The following is a 13,912-nucleotide window of genomic DNA, read 5'->3' as shown; positions in this document are numbered from 1 at the left end:
GGTGGCGTCATGAATCCTGCAAGAAATCCAGCCCTTTTTTGCATACAACCTATTGGACTGTTGCTGCCACCATCCCATGCAATCAACTCTTCTTCTCAAGTGCTAGCGGCCCTCCAATCCACAACACCCCTGCCAACCCCTTTGTTCGGACAATCCTCCTCGAATTTTTGCCGCTGTAATGGATCTTAGGCCATGGTCACGCGAGGCTTAGTTTCCATCGGAGCCCAACCATAAATCTCCCTTGCAACCTCCAACTGGCAGTGCTACGGGTATTGGTAGCTCTCACGTGACCACGCAAACATTCAATGACTAAATTTATTAATATAAATTTCCTTAGTCAGCATAATTATCCATAATTATGGCTCGTGTGGCCCTTATATGCTAAGCCAATAAGAGATGCAAAGAAAGATGACTCATCTCTACAATGAAACCGAGATAAGATGCAGCATCTTGAAGAATGTTTTTGCACAAGAGGGCGCTTGTTACCCAACATATATGATATATTGAGTGTATAACTAAATAAAATAATTTCTGAATCTTGACAACGGTATGCCCTACGCTATGTAATGTTCTTAATAATTTCAGACAATATATTAACAACGGTATGCCCTACGCTATGTAATGTTAAGTCGTTGCTGACGATAATTGCACTCGGCCTGTTCGGCATACTATAGCTGCTAAATGGAGTTTCTACCTCAATCGCCTGTTGCACAAAAGTCCTTGGAGAAGATGTGAATAGATTTTCACTACCCGCCCTGGAGTAGGTTTCCTCCAAGGGAAAATGAGGGTTGATTTGTGTTGGCTACCAAACTGATGTCTGCCATCTTCAGCCATCTGAATTTGATTCAATAGCTTTGCGTATATGGACCTTTGCTCATAGGATCTGCCACCAAATCGTGGTTATTGGCAAGAAGGGAGCTCCGAAGCAGTAACTGTTGTGCGTTCAACTCCACACCACCAACATTTCCTGCTTCGTATGCAATTGCTAAAGAGCAACGCTGTAGTATAATGTTGTTGCTAAATCTCTCTCTCTCTCTCTCTCTCTCTCTCTCTCTCTCTCTCTCTCTCTCTCTCTCTCTCTCTCTCTCTCTCTCTCTCTCTCTCTCTCTCTCTCTCTCTCTCTCTCTCTATGTGTGTGTGTGTGTGTGTGTGTGTGTGTGTGTGTGTGTGTGTGTGTGTGTGTGTGTGCGTGCACGTGCGCGCGCAGACAAACCTGCATAAAAAGCTCCGCAATCTGCACAAAAAGCTCCGCTCCGATCACTGCCCACAGAAAAAAGCGTCAAACTGCTCCGACCTGGTTCGAACCTGCTTCTGGAGAAGATTAAGCGCACAGTGCAAAGACGTAGCGCATGATGCTTTTATAATTAGCGCAGGGTGCTTTTGACGGCAGTGTCGATAGCAGGTTTTTAGCGGTTTTTTTTTGGCCACGTGGTTGCTTCAGCGTTGAGATAGGGAAGAGAGAGCCTTTGGCTTACCAACAAGTAAAAAATTGAACTTAAAACCCCCCTTGTGTGCAAGGGTGCATTCCCACTGAACCACCACAAAGCCCCCCCCCCCCCCCCCCCCCCCCCCCCCCCCCCCCGAGACTCCTCGACACAGCGGCCCTTCGTCTTTCTCACAGCACAACTCTCTCACCCCGAGAGAGAGAGAGAGAGAGAGAGAGAGAGAGAGAGAGAGAGAGAGAGGATAGGTTTTCGGCCAGACCCGGTATAGGCGAACACGTCCCCGAGCTTGGAGATAGAGAGACAGGGACACGTTCTCTCATTGCGGGAAGAGCCTGTGAGATAAAGAGCGAGCAAGCGAAAGAGAGAGAGAGAGAGAGAGAGAGAGAGAGAGAGAGAGAGAGAGAGAGAGAGAGAGAGAGAGAGAGAGAGACAGAGAGAGAGAGAGAGAGAGGACACACACATTGTGTTTGGCTCTACAGGTGGCGAGTAAGCTTTGACGTCATCCGGCAACGGCCCGTTTCCTCGGCATTTCTCGACATCGGAGACTCCCGCCCGGTGGCGGGAGGCGACATCGACATCAATTTTCGACACTGATTCAACGATTACCTAGCGTTTCTCCTCCACGGCTTTAAACACCGGCTATTGGCATCAATGTTTGACACTGATTTAGCGGCTCGGCTTTAGCGGTTCTTCTCGATGTTTCGCGTGTACGGCTTGGCGCATCGATTTCGACACCGATTTGCAGCTATTCAACTAGCGCGCCTTCGCCCGGCGGCAAAAGACGGCTCCGACAGCCATCCTTGGCTTTTCGACTTCGACGATTTTCTCCAATTTCCAACTTCGATGGCACATACCAACATTTTCGGCTCCGACGGCCCATTCCAGAGCGGGTTCTTTCCTTGAGTGCATACAGCTCTTGGACAGCGTTTCCAATCGACGTGTTTAGCGATCGATGAGGTAGTAGTTGCCAATTCTTCAGCGGTTTTTCTTACAAGTTGCGAGCAACTTGTGTGGAGCACTAGAGAGCATTTTTCGCACAGTTTGGTGTAGTTTCAGGCTATGTATGCTTATGCGGATACACCTTGAGCTAGGTATAGCTCGTAGGTAGCAGATTTACAGGTTTACAGGTGTTTTTGGACAGGTACACGTCCATAGAGCGACTTGGTCAAGAGTGAGCCAGTTTGCCAAGCTTTTGGCAACATATGTAGACCATTTGTGGATTTTTTTATTAAGACATTGTGTGTCTAGTTTTCATGCGATTTGGTGAGATTTTTTTAGTTTTTGCTAAGTTTCCAGGGGAGATTCTTGCTTAGTTTCCCAGATTCTCGCCATGGTTTGCACGTATTCATAGTTTACTCCCTGATGGTTTAGTGGTCGAGTTGACTCCCACTCTCGCAGTTATCTGCAGTTTTTTGGCTTGCGATTTGCGTTGAATTTTGACTCATTTTGCAAAGGAAATTCTCTTCGTTTTTCCCCGTCTTCTCGCCATAAAAGTTCGCAGTGTTATGCCATATTCCCACTTTGACAATGATCGAGTGTTTACTCTCACTTTGACAGATTTTGTCAGTTTGGACACAGTTTGGTGTTCTTATACCCACTCTCATAGGAGTGAGGATTGTGATTGTGTATGCTTGTGTGGCTACAGATAGACAGTCAGAGGTTTCATAGATTTTTGCAGATATTTTGCAGACAGTTTCTCTTGTGGGATACGTTTTGAGCTAGTTTGCTCTCTACTTGCGCTTTACGCTCAGTTGAGCAGTTTGTCCCAGTTTATGCTTGCAGAGTTTGCAGATTGTGGAGTTGCTTTTACGCATATGTGAGCGTCGGTTTTGATGCGATTGATCATGCTTTTGAGCATTGTGTAGTGGTCGAGTTACCTCCCACTTTGTTGCCAGTTTGGCATGGTTTATGGTTGAGATTGTACTTGAGGTTTTGCTCAATTTACAGGGGAGATTCTATCAGATTTTTCCCAGATTTCTCGCCAACTTTGATTCTTAGCCATACATTTATGGTATGCTCGTAGTGGTTACAGATTTCCTTTGATTTTGCTTCATGTTCTCACATCGGTGCATATTTCTAGCGTGAGACTACAACATGCAGGTTACAGGTTTTCACTATTAAGCTACTAGTTGGTTTATGCTTGATTAGCATAGTGGTCGAGTGATCTCCCACTTTGTTTCCATTTTGGCGTTCACTTATGGCAGCAGATATGTGTGACATTGAGAGACAACGGTCTCGTTCTTGTCGATACATGTTGTTGGCATTGCGGTCACACAGGGCACATTAGACGTCGTTGTTGCACACGTATGAGACAACAGCGGAGATGTATGCGAGATGCAGATACGGCTTTGACAGATGTTAGAGAGGCAGTTCTAGTGGCAATCTATGCCAGTGACGGTGATGTCATGCTTCTCCACAGTGGTTACTAGATAGCGATGCAGTTTTCCACGTCACACCATGTCCTAAGTGGTTCAACACATTTTCTAGTGGGAGACTTGGTTGTGTGCACTTGGGCGATGGTTCGGCGTTTGACATAGAGGGTGCAGGAGATGTTTGTTTGTCATTGCCCAGTGGTGCGTCATACACGCTACGACATGTGGGCTACGTTCCTCAACTGAGATAGAGCTCGATCTCAGTGAGACACTTGGCAGCTTTTGGTTGTCAGGTGCTGCTTAGAGAGCATTCTTTCTTAATACATTGCGGTTCATTAGTGATTGCCAGAGGAGCTCGTAGCGGACTGGTATATCCTATGCATGTGTTTGAGGTTCGAGATGGCTTTGCCTTGGTTTTGTTGCTAGCATGCTTTGAGCGAGAGACGAGACGTGTCTTTTTCACCAGTGATCTCCATCATGCTCAGGAAACAGAGCATTTAGCTATGCAGGTTGTGCTAGTAGACTCTGTAGAGACAACGATAGAGCAGCAGTGCTCTAGTGAGACACAGCAGGTGTTGTCAGACTTTGTGCAGGCAGAGGTAGAGCAAGTTTTCTCCCTAGAGACACAAAGACATGCTCATGCTAGAGGTTGATGAGTTGGTGCCAGGATGCACAGTTTTGTCTATGGGTAAGAGGGACGTAGCTTCCCCACTGTCGATGTTGACACATCCATATGCGATGGGTAGTCCTGAGGATGCAGCTTTTGCAGCGATAGAGGAAAGGAGGCGAGTACAACCACTCTTGTGCAGATTTCATCAGTGTTCGGGTGTCTCATGTTCAACTTGTTACTGTCAAGGCCCGACCTAGGAGCTGCAATGGGAGCATTTGCAACAGGGATTGTCAGCCGTACATTGGCTGACACTAGCATGACATTTCGTGGAGCTTTGCAGACCATACAGAGTTGTCTGTGCAGGCTCTAGCGTGGGTACGCACACTAGCCTACCACTAGAGCCAATACGACCGCGTGTAGATCGACAAAGTGGGCTAGTGGACGTAGGTTGAGAGAGTCTCTCACCTAGTTTCTTGTACATACTAGTAGTTTAGCTAGTAGGCCTCACTTATTGACGCATCACCTTTTAAGTGGGAGATTGTTGGGGTAAAGACGCTATGCCTTTTGCTTGCTTAGACATCCAATGTCCGACCGCCGACCGGCTTGTGCTTCTCCCCTTCCCCGCATGCATCACACCGCGCACGCACGCACTCATCAGATCCCACAATGGCTTTTCACTTAGGCTCATCCACTCCTATGCCGCCTCCTCCTAATTAGAGGTAGTGATGCATTGTGGTACGTACCCACTTTCATGAACTTGGTCATTTTTTGCTACACCCAACATTTCCTGCCTTTTGATGTGGCCTCCACCCATTACTCTTGCGTCTTCCCATGATCAGTGCTCCATCCAGCTCCTTCGCAGCCCTAGCTATATGGCCCTCTCGTTACACTTATTGAGTAGTGCTTCCTTTGTTGAACTTGCCAATTGCAAACATCCCATCATGATGTCAAGCGCAAGGGCTTCCCACCCACTTGGTGCAAGGGCCTCAATGTTGGGTTGGTGAGGGCCGTGGAGAGTAAGAGAAGACATACGGGAGTAGTAATGAGAGATCATGGCAAGGTCATTGTCCGTGATCTGAAGCAACGGATCTTCCAGGCTGATGAGCTAGAGATGGAGGTGGATGAGGGCAGGGCACTAGCTACTGAGAACTGAAGCCCATAATAGATGGTTCTCTCTCTCTCTCTCTCTCTCTCTCTCTCTCTCTCTCTCTCTCTCTCTCTCTCTCTCTCTCTCTCTCTCTCTCTCTCTCTCTCTCTCTCTCTCTCTCTCTCTCTCTCTCTCTCTCGCGGAGTTGATTGCGCAGTGATTCTCTATTCTCTTCTTCTTCTTCTTCTCTCGCAGTCTCTCAAGCGAAGTTGATTGTGCAGTGATTCTCTATTCTCTTCTTCTTCTCTCGCAGGAAGAGTAGATGGCTCTCTCTCTCTCTCTCTCTCTCTCTCTCTCTCTCTCTCTCTCTCTCTCTCTCTCTCTCTCTCTCTCTCTCTCTCTCTCTCTCTCTCTAAGTGTGTGTGTGTGTGTGTGTGTGTGTCTCAATGGAGCTATTCCTCTCTCTTCCTCTCTCTTTCCCTCTAATGCTGCTCTCTCTTCTTCTCTTTAATCCCATTCTCTCTTGCACTCTCTCAGCTAGCATCGGCAGTTACACACAAATACACAGCTCTGCTCATTTGCAATGTATCAATTTTTGAAAGCCCCATGTGATGGCTCTCTCTCTCTCTCTCTCTCTCTCTCTCTCTCACACACACACACACACACACACACACACACACACAATTGTCTATAGCACCAAAACTTTAGAGCCTTTGAAGGGTGGCTAAATGGACCTGTGGTGCAGAGGATGTTGCATGGAAATACATCTTCGCTCGCATTAACTCTCTCTCTCTCTCTCTCTCTCTCTCTCTCTCTCTCTCTCTCTCTCACACACACACACACACACACACACACACACACACACACGTGCGCACTCACACTCACACACACACAACATTAATTCTCTGAGTTCTACTTGAATTCATAATGTCTCTCTCTCTCTCTCTCTCTCTCTCTCTCTCTCTCTCTCTCTCTCTCTCTCTCTCTCACACACACACACACACACACACACACACACACACACAACCGAATAGCTGGATTCTTAGCTCTTGCCGGATGGAGGAGGACATGACATGTGGCACAAGAGGAGGGTTGGAAAACCTCCACCCTTTATTCTTAGTATAGACTAGCTTGCGTGCCCTGCCTATCGGCGGGCCTCGCTCGCTCTTACCACCTCACTCTGTATGTGTTTGTGTGTGTGTGTGTGTGCATCTTTATACATCTCTCCATGACACACACACACACAATCGACACTTTCTATCTTTGGCCCCCTTAGACTACTCCTGGTACATTTAACCCCTTTTGTACACACACACACACACACACACAGAGATTACAGAAAACCACATGACTAAAAAGACATATTTTAAAAAAAAAAACAATTTACATTTTTGCCAAAAAGGCTCAGGAACATATCTGCATAGCACTCTTAGTCGTGCTATTTCAACAGGATCAAGATATTGAGCTAGAGCTCTACAAACTTCTCTTAAATCTATTTTTTGAATCCAGCTCAAGTAAATCTTGTAATGATGAATCAACCCAAGCTCTTGCTTTAAGAGCATGAGCCTAATGTTGGGAAAGAAATAGGGATCAAGCAACTTGATGTAAATCGTGTCCAACTCTTCATCTACATAGGACCCCCCAAACAGTGTAGTTTTTCTCGATCACTTCCCATGCCCATTGCCATCCCCGTTCAGCATGTAACAAATTTTCTTCAAAGGTATCAACAATAAGATTTTTTACACTTGGAAAAATATTCACAATTTTATAGGCCATTTAATTGGCTGTAAGAAAAGAAAACAACATTATTACTCAAAGCTTAAAATTAGAGAGAGAGAGAGAGAGAGAGAGAGATGATCAACATGGCCACTAAAAGTATAAGCGCAATACGAACACGTCAATTACTAATTGTCATGCCAAAAAGTGTCAAGAGGTTCATTAGGTCAAAGTCTTTACAACGACCTCAATATTTTTGTTTACAACGACTCATATTCTACTCATATTGGCTGGTTGAGGATCGCTCCAATATACCCCATTGATAAACTTCACAATTAATTTCAAACTCTTCATTTGAAATATAAGATTTGTGATTTTGATATATCTTTTGCAACTGAATGTCACAACCACAAACATTGACATAATAAATATCAACCATATGTAGTTCTTATAGAACTCTCATCTAACTTTATTCCGCTCAATATTTGTGACACTTTGCATATTGAAACGCTTAAGCATCCACAATTTCCATACCACACATCAGAATATGAATACACCCAATGATTCCACCAACACCATGTACCATATCCTTGACAATTGTACTCTTCCTTAACTTTCAAATATGTAATCATCCTTATATGTATTGGGAGAGTAGCCAATACATCATGACCCATGTTAACCTACATTAGCAATTAGCAAATTTCTCTCTCTCTCTCTCTCTCTCTCTCTCTCTCTCTCTCTCTCTCTCTCACATTAACCTTTGTAGTAGATAAAAACCCACTTCAATAAGCCAACAATAACTTAAAAAATATGGTACTTAGAATGCATAAACAATGGATCAAAGTGTTCAATCATCTAGAGAAGTTGAGCCTCCGATACACTCTACTTGGAACTCTCAAGATCCAAGGTCCGACACGTCGAACACTACGACCGAGGCGTCGAGGTGATTCATCCAAATAATAGATTCTAAACATCCATTCATTCACTCCATAGGGACCGTATGAAAAGTTGCAATTGAGAGGCCGTTGCATACCTAACTCTCATACAGTGATTTGCATATCATCTATATCAAACTCTATGTGATAATAACCTAAAACACTTTCAAAATATTGTGCTTCATATAATGACAAGACAGAATGTCTGCAATAATATTGAAGCCTGCAATGATGATAACAACCAACCATTTAAACATAAAAAGTAACAACACATTTAACGTCATATGGATAGTTCAAGCTATACGCACCGAAGGATCTCAAAATCCTCGATAATACGAACAATATCCTCAGCATGTGCAGAACCCCTCCACAATGGAGGATCTAGAAAAAATGTAACACGTGTAAACATACAAAATAAAGGCCACAAAGTTCTCATTCATGGTAAAAGTAAGTATCAAAGATAAGATTTTACATTTACATAGCTCTAATATAAGTAGGTACATTATTGAGAGTGTACGAAACCATGATGTATCGTGCCATTCTTTATCTGCTCTAACAGTAGAGATTTAGAAGTTTAAGCTTAAGGAATAGAGATGAAATAGAATAAAGAAGACTTTGCCGATCATGCCATAGAGAATCATCTCCTTCTTTCTTTTGTTTTAGTGAAGGATTTAAGAGAGAGAGAGAGAGAGAGAGAGAGAGAGAGAGAGACAAACAGACAGAGAGAGAGAGAGAGAGAGAGGAATGAAAGCAATTCAAAAGACTTTGAAATTTCACAACTTCACAAAGATTTATTTGAATATTTTTGAATGTAACAGAGACAATACAAAATAGTTATTCAAAGTGTAGCCTTTGAGAGACTACATTAGGGATTCTATAAGTCCAACGACCTATGTTGTATACATTTTGCAAGATACGAGGTGGTGTTTCAACTTGAGTAAATATCTCAATTGATATGGTGTAGTGCTGTCTCCAGCAACCCCCACCTGTTGTGCATTGACTGGCCTCTCACCGCTCATAAACCAAATATTAACTTGAATTTGATGATACTCGTGGTCCGAAAAAAAAGGAAACATGGTAGTATCCAAGAACTTCCATAGACATATTTCTACCTAAGTATAGCATTTCATAAACACCTACAATGATAAATCCTCGATGGGAGTGATCTCTGCAAAGGCATCCATGAATTATGTAGAGCAATAAAAGCTTAAAACTACCAATATACCATATATAAAAACTCTTACAATATAATATGAGTTGTATCAAATAAGATCACCAAAAACATAGCAGGAACTGTTTCCCTCCATAGTGGTGGATCTTCAACAGAGTAAGTCAATGTATAAGCCAATCTTCTCAAGAAAATAATAGGTCAAGTTAATAAACTAATTTTAAATAGAAGATAAATACCTCGAATGAATTCAATAATGTGGCCCACTACATAGGAGGCACTACGTCTGTGGGCAATACTTTGATCTAAGAGATATGAATAAAATTGAACATCAAGTGTGGGTGACTTTAAGTGAGAGCCACAATGTCAATTTGAACTTATTGTTATGAGTTCTCTAGTTGTAACACTTCCTTGAATACAATGTTTTGGAGTATAGTAACACTCCGCTCGAGTGTTTTCAGTATTGATAACAATCCTCATAGAAGTTGCACTTCGTACACGTGATATTGCAACATACAATTGTCCGTGAGAGAAGATCGATGATGCAAGATATAGACCAATAATTCTCAGTGTTTGCCCTTGTGCTTGGTTGATGGTCATCCCAAAAGCAAGCCTGATTGGAAACTGACGACGCTTCATTTGAAATGGAAGCCCCTGATGGTTTCAAATAATAAAGTCAATCCTTGGAAGAAAAACTCTCTCCAATATTCGATCTTGTAACTGTCTCTACCTCAATTACCTTATGATGAAATTGCTTGTATATCAATCCGGTTCCGTTGCATAATCCACATCTTGGATCCAAATTTCGCAGCAACATGATAGGAGCATTTTCTTTCAAGACTAAAGCATGAGGTGGAAAACCACCACCAAGAGTAAGACTATTCAAATATTCAATTGTGTACAAATGTGTGTATTCCTCTGACATAGAAATTGAATATGCACTCAGATACTCTTTGCAAACTCCATGCATTCTTTGCAATGCATAGTCATTAATTAAATCCACCTCTTTATTCCGTGGAGCAAGTATTGCTCGATCTCTGAAAAAATTTGCATGATCTTGCACATGACACATATCTCCATATATAAATCTTAGAAGATCTACCAAACTATCTCTAGGAATCATCATGTGTGAAGGTATTTTGACTCTATCTAAGTCTCCTCCATCATCCATAACCCCATTGCCAATATCAAGCACCCAACGCGAAAAACATTGTTGAAGTGAATTTGAACAGCAATCAAGTATACGCATATTTCTAGTAAGCCTCAGTATTTTTGTATATTTCCATATGTGAGAATGACACAACAAAGCATTTACAATGTATGGACGGCTACATTTTGGTACAACAAGTAGTATTTGTCAAAAGTCACCTCCAAGCAAAATGACTTTTCCACCAAACAAAGTATCTCGCTGCATAATATCTCTTAAAGTTCTGTCCACTGCTTCAAATGCATAGCGATGTGTCATGGGAGCTTCATCCCATATAAGTAAAGTTGCATTCCTTAGAAGTTCTACAAGTTGACTATTTTCCTTTATATTGCAAGTTGCTTCAAAGTGAAGCTCCAAAGGTATCTTAAACCTAGAATGAGCAATTCTTCCATTACTCAAAAGCAAAGCTGCAATACTCGAGGATGCACATCAAGAGCAACTCTACAACTTTCTCGCACTTGTGAAAGAAGTGCATTATATAAGTAAGTTTTTCCTGAGCCACCAAGACCATCTAGGACAAATACCTTCCCTGAATGTGTGTCAACAGCTTGTAGCACTTGGTGGTAAGCATCTCTCTAATCCTCATTTAAGGAAGTCTCCATACAAAAACCTTCCATCATCTCGTCTTATATACACAGGATATCCACTTTCGTTTAAATTTGTAGACGTAGAAAATATTCGTGGAAACTTGAATCTACACTTTCCATCAACCATACATGGAGAACTTGGGTTCAAAGTACCACATGTCCCATGAACATTACAACGACTCACTACATCAAATAATTCTAGAAACACATTCTTGTCAGGGAGCTCTGCAGCACAAACCAACTTGTCATAGTGTAATGTATCTATGGGTTTATATTCAGATGCAAGTATCAACAATATATGAGCATGAGGAAGACCTCTCTTCTGAAACTCAATTACTGAAACATGTCCAATCACCTTCCCAAATATGGCTTGCTTGATAAGTAAATGCATCATATCTTGGAACTTTTGATCAAACACTCTTATAGTCACATTAGGACGATCAACAGCACTTTGTTCAGGTAGTAATGCATCATGTATTTCCTTCCATCGTGGATTACATGTGAATGTGATGAAGAGATCCAGTTTACCCCTACTAGGAACAATTGCCATTGCATCTTGAAATAGTTGGCACATATATCTTGGACCTCCAACAAAAGATGAAGGCAAAACAATTCTACGGCCAAAATTTTGACCTTCAGCCCTCTCTAAGCCACACCTTAGCCTCAACCATGTCAACCAATCCTTGGTACACTTCACACGAAGTGTTGTTTGGGTTATTTTGCATCCACAAAAGCCGTGACTCCTCTAGAGTACTATAAGCATCCACGACATACTGTTGTAATAGCCTACCCCTCGAAGAAGACACTCCACTGTATCATCTCTTATTTGTAAGAGAAAGACATAAGATTGCGTTTGACTCATTTTTTTCCATCGGTAGTCTGTAAATAAAGATGCCACCCATCCTCTCCACTTGGAAGTAATAAAACATACAATAAGGACATGTAAGCTCGATGCATGTTGGAGATTCTTTTCAAGCACCCGTGTCAAAAATTCAGTACAATGTTGCGATAGCCAATATTTCTACCATCCCCTTGTCCTGGCATAATTGCAGCAACTTCAGAACCCCTTGGAGCAAGATATTGCCAACCATCACAATGATGCTCCGCAATAACCATCCTCATATTGGGTGCAATAGCATCTCTAGACAAAGAAGCAGCAGATCGTAGAGCATTTTCATAGGGATTTACTCTATGCATCATCAATTGTAAACACTCTAGAATACTACGATCTAAATTTGAAACATGATGCAATCGGTTGCTCAACTCATGTTCGGTATCAAAAAATATATAATAGTGCAAAGCGTGGAACTTCATTTTGTCCTTCAGCTGGCGCTAAAGAATCAATGCTATGATAGACAGAGCCATGAACCTTAAAAGTGTATACACCTCTCCACCATAATTAATAGTCTCATTGATATGGGCACCAAGAGACACAAATGCCAATGCATTATTATATCCCCGAATGTTTTGTAAGAATTGTCTACTTCTTGTTGTGGTTGAGTTCATCAAATCTTTCAATTCATTTGGTGGCTCATTCAAAGAAAGTAATCGAACTCTTCCATCAGAGCAGCAATATTTACCCACAAATGTTTGGATAGTCTTTCCTTCGTCCTTCCAGGCCTTTGCTCCACATTTGGAGCAAACAAAATCTAAGCTTCCTAAGTTGTGCAACACACACTTTTTGGATAGAACTGGTGACATAGACTTGTGATGTAAAAGGAGAGACGTTGGATATTCAAAGCGGATGGACAAACAATGCTTTTTTACTTTTGAATAGTTTCCCTCTATTATGTTCATTGTTGTCCCAACATCCATGGCTTCAGAGTTTCCTTCATGTACATCATGCATGCTCTGTCTTTCATTGCACTCTAGTAAAGTTCCAATAGTACTTTGTAGTGAATGCCTTGTTCTTTCTCATGCTATTTGGCGCCTCGCCTTTCGCAAATCATCACGCAGTCGGCTACGTCGTGCATGACCGGGCAATAATATACGTGGTCCAAATACCATCTATGAAATCAGGTGAAAATACATCTCGTATAAATATAATATACTTGCTATAATTTTGGTTAGTCACTAAAAGGACATTCTTCTGCATAATAAAAATCAATATAAACTGGGACATCTAATTATATCCTCTAAACTAAATACATTTGACACATTTAGTGACTCAATTAAAAGGTACAGTTTGATGAAGATACAACATAGCATTAAATATTTCTTCCATTAGGAGGATTAAGTCATTGAGAAACTTGACGCTGCCTTGGTCGAACTAATCTAGCCAAAGCACTTAATTTATTTGAGGTAGCTCGGATATCTGAAAGTCTTGAACCTTGAACCTTTGTCAAAGCACCCAGGTTGTTGATGATACTTCTCAATCCTGGCACGATTTGTCGTACAATATTGTCTTGAATTCATCCTTTTGATTCACGTTGACTCCATGAAGCCTCTTTTTTAAGATTCTTAATAGATGCCAATATCATCTTTTGAGAATCCTCAACTTTGGAAAATTTCCCTCTCATGTATGCCTCACTCTCTAGTCTCTACAAGTTTGATGCTTTTGTCTCTTCTTGCAATTTTCATAGTATCCCACTTTCAATATCCAATGCAGAGCTTAAAGTTTCAACCACATCAGAGACATTGGTTTGCATTGTCTCCATCCTATTGCAGGAGGCTTTTATCTCTAGCAAGGTTTCAATAAATTTGCTTTTTAGAATTCCTCTCGACATTTTGAGTTGCTCTCTTTTCCACACGCACATTGCGAATACAAAGAGATGAAAGTATCTCC

The 13,912-nt window shown here is 41.9% G+C and overlaps 2 protein-coding genes across 2 annotated transcripts; both read right to left on the bottom strand.

The window, feature by feature from the left end:
- Nucleotides 1-8,270: 8,270 nt before the first annotated feature.
- On the bottom strand, nt 8,271-10,582 carry LOC147438509 (uncharacterized). Its single transcript, XM_086484518.1, has 4 exons — nt 10,073-10,582; nt 9,753-9,987; nt 8,474-8,546; nt 8,271-8,388 (listed from the first exon to the last, which is right to left on the bottom strand). Exons 1-4 carry the CDS (start codon nt 10,580-10,582, stop codon nt 8,271-8,273), a joined length of 936 nt encoding a protein of 311 aa, XP_086340644.1.
- Nucleotides 10,583-10,690: 108 nt separating this feature from the next.
- LOC147438508 (uncharacterized) lies at nt 10,691-11,677 on the bottom strand. The gene is made up of 2 exons (XM_086484517.1): nt 11,151-11,677; nt 10,691-10,910 (listed from the first exon to the last, which is right to left on the bottom strand). Exons 1-2 carry the CDS (start codon nt 11,675-11,677, stop codon nt 10,691-10,693), a joined length of 747 nt encoding a protein of 248 aa, XP_086340643.1.
- Nucleotides 11,678-13,912: the final 2,235 nt, after the last annotated feature.

Source organism: Adiantum capillus-veneris, chromosome 16 (genome assembly GCF_014529385.1).
Source record: "Adiantum capillus-veneris isolate H3 chromosome 16, ASM1452938v2, whole genome shotgun sequence".
In the NCBI taxonomy this organism is placed as follows: domain Eukaryota; kingdom Viridiplantae; phylum Streptophyta; class Polypodiopsida; order Polypodiales; family Pteridaceae; genus Adiantum; species Adiantum capillus-veneris.
This window is presented reverse-complemented; position numbering and strand designations above follow the sequence as displayed.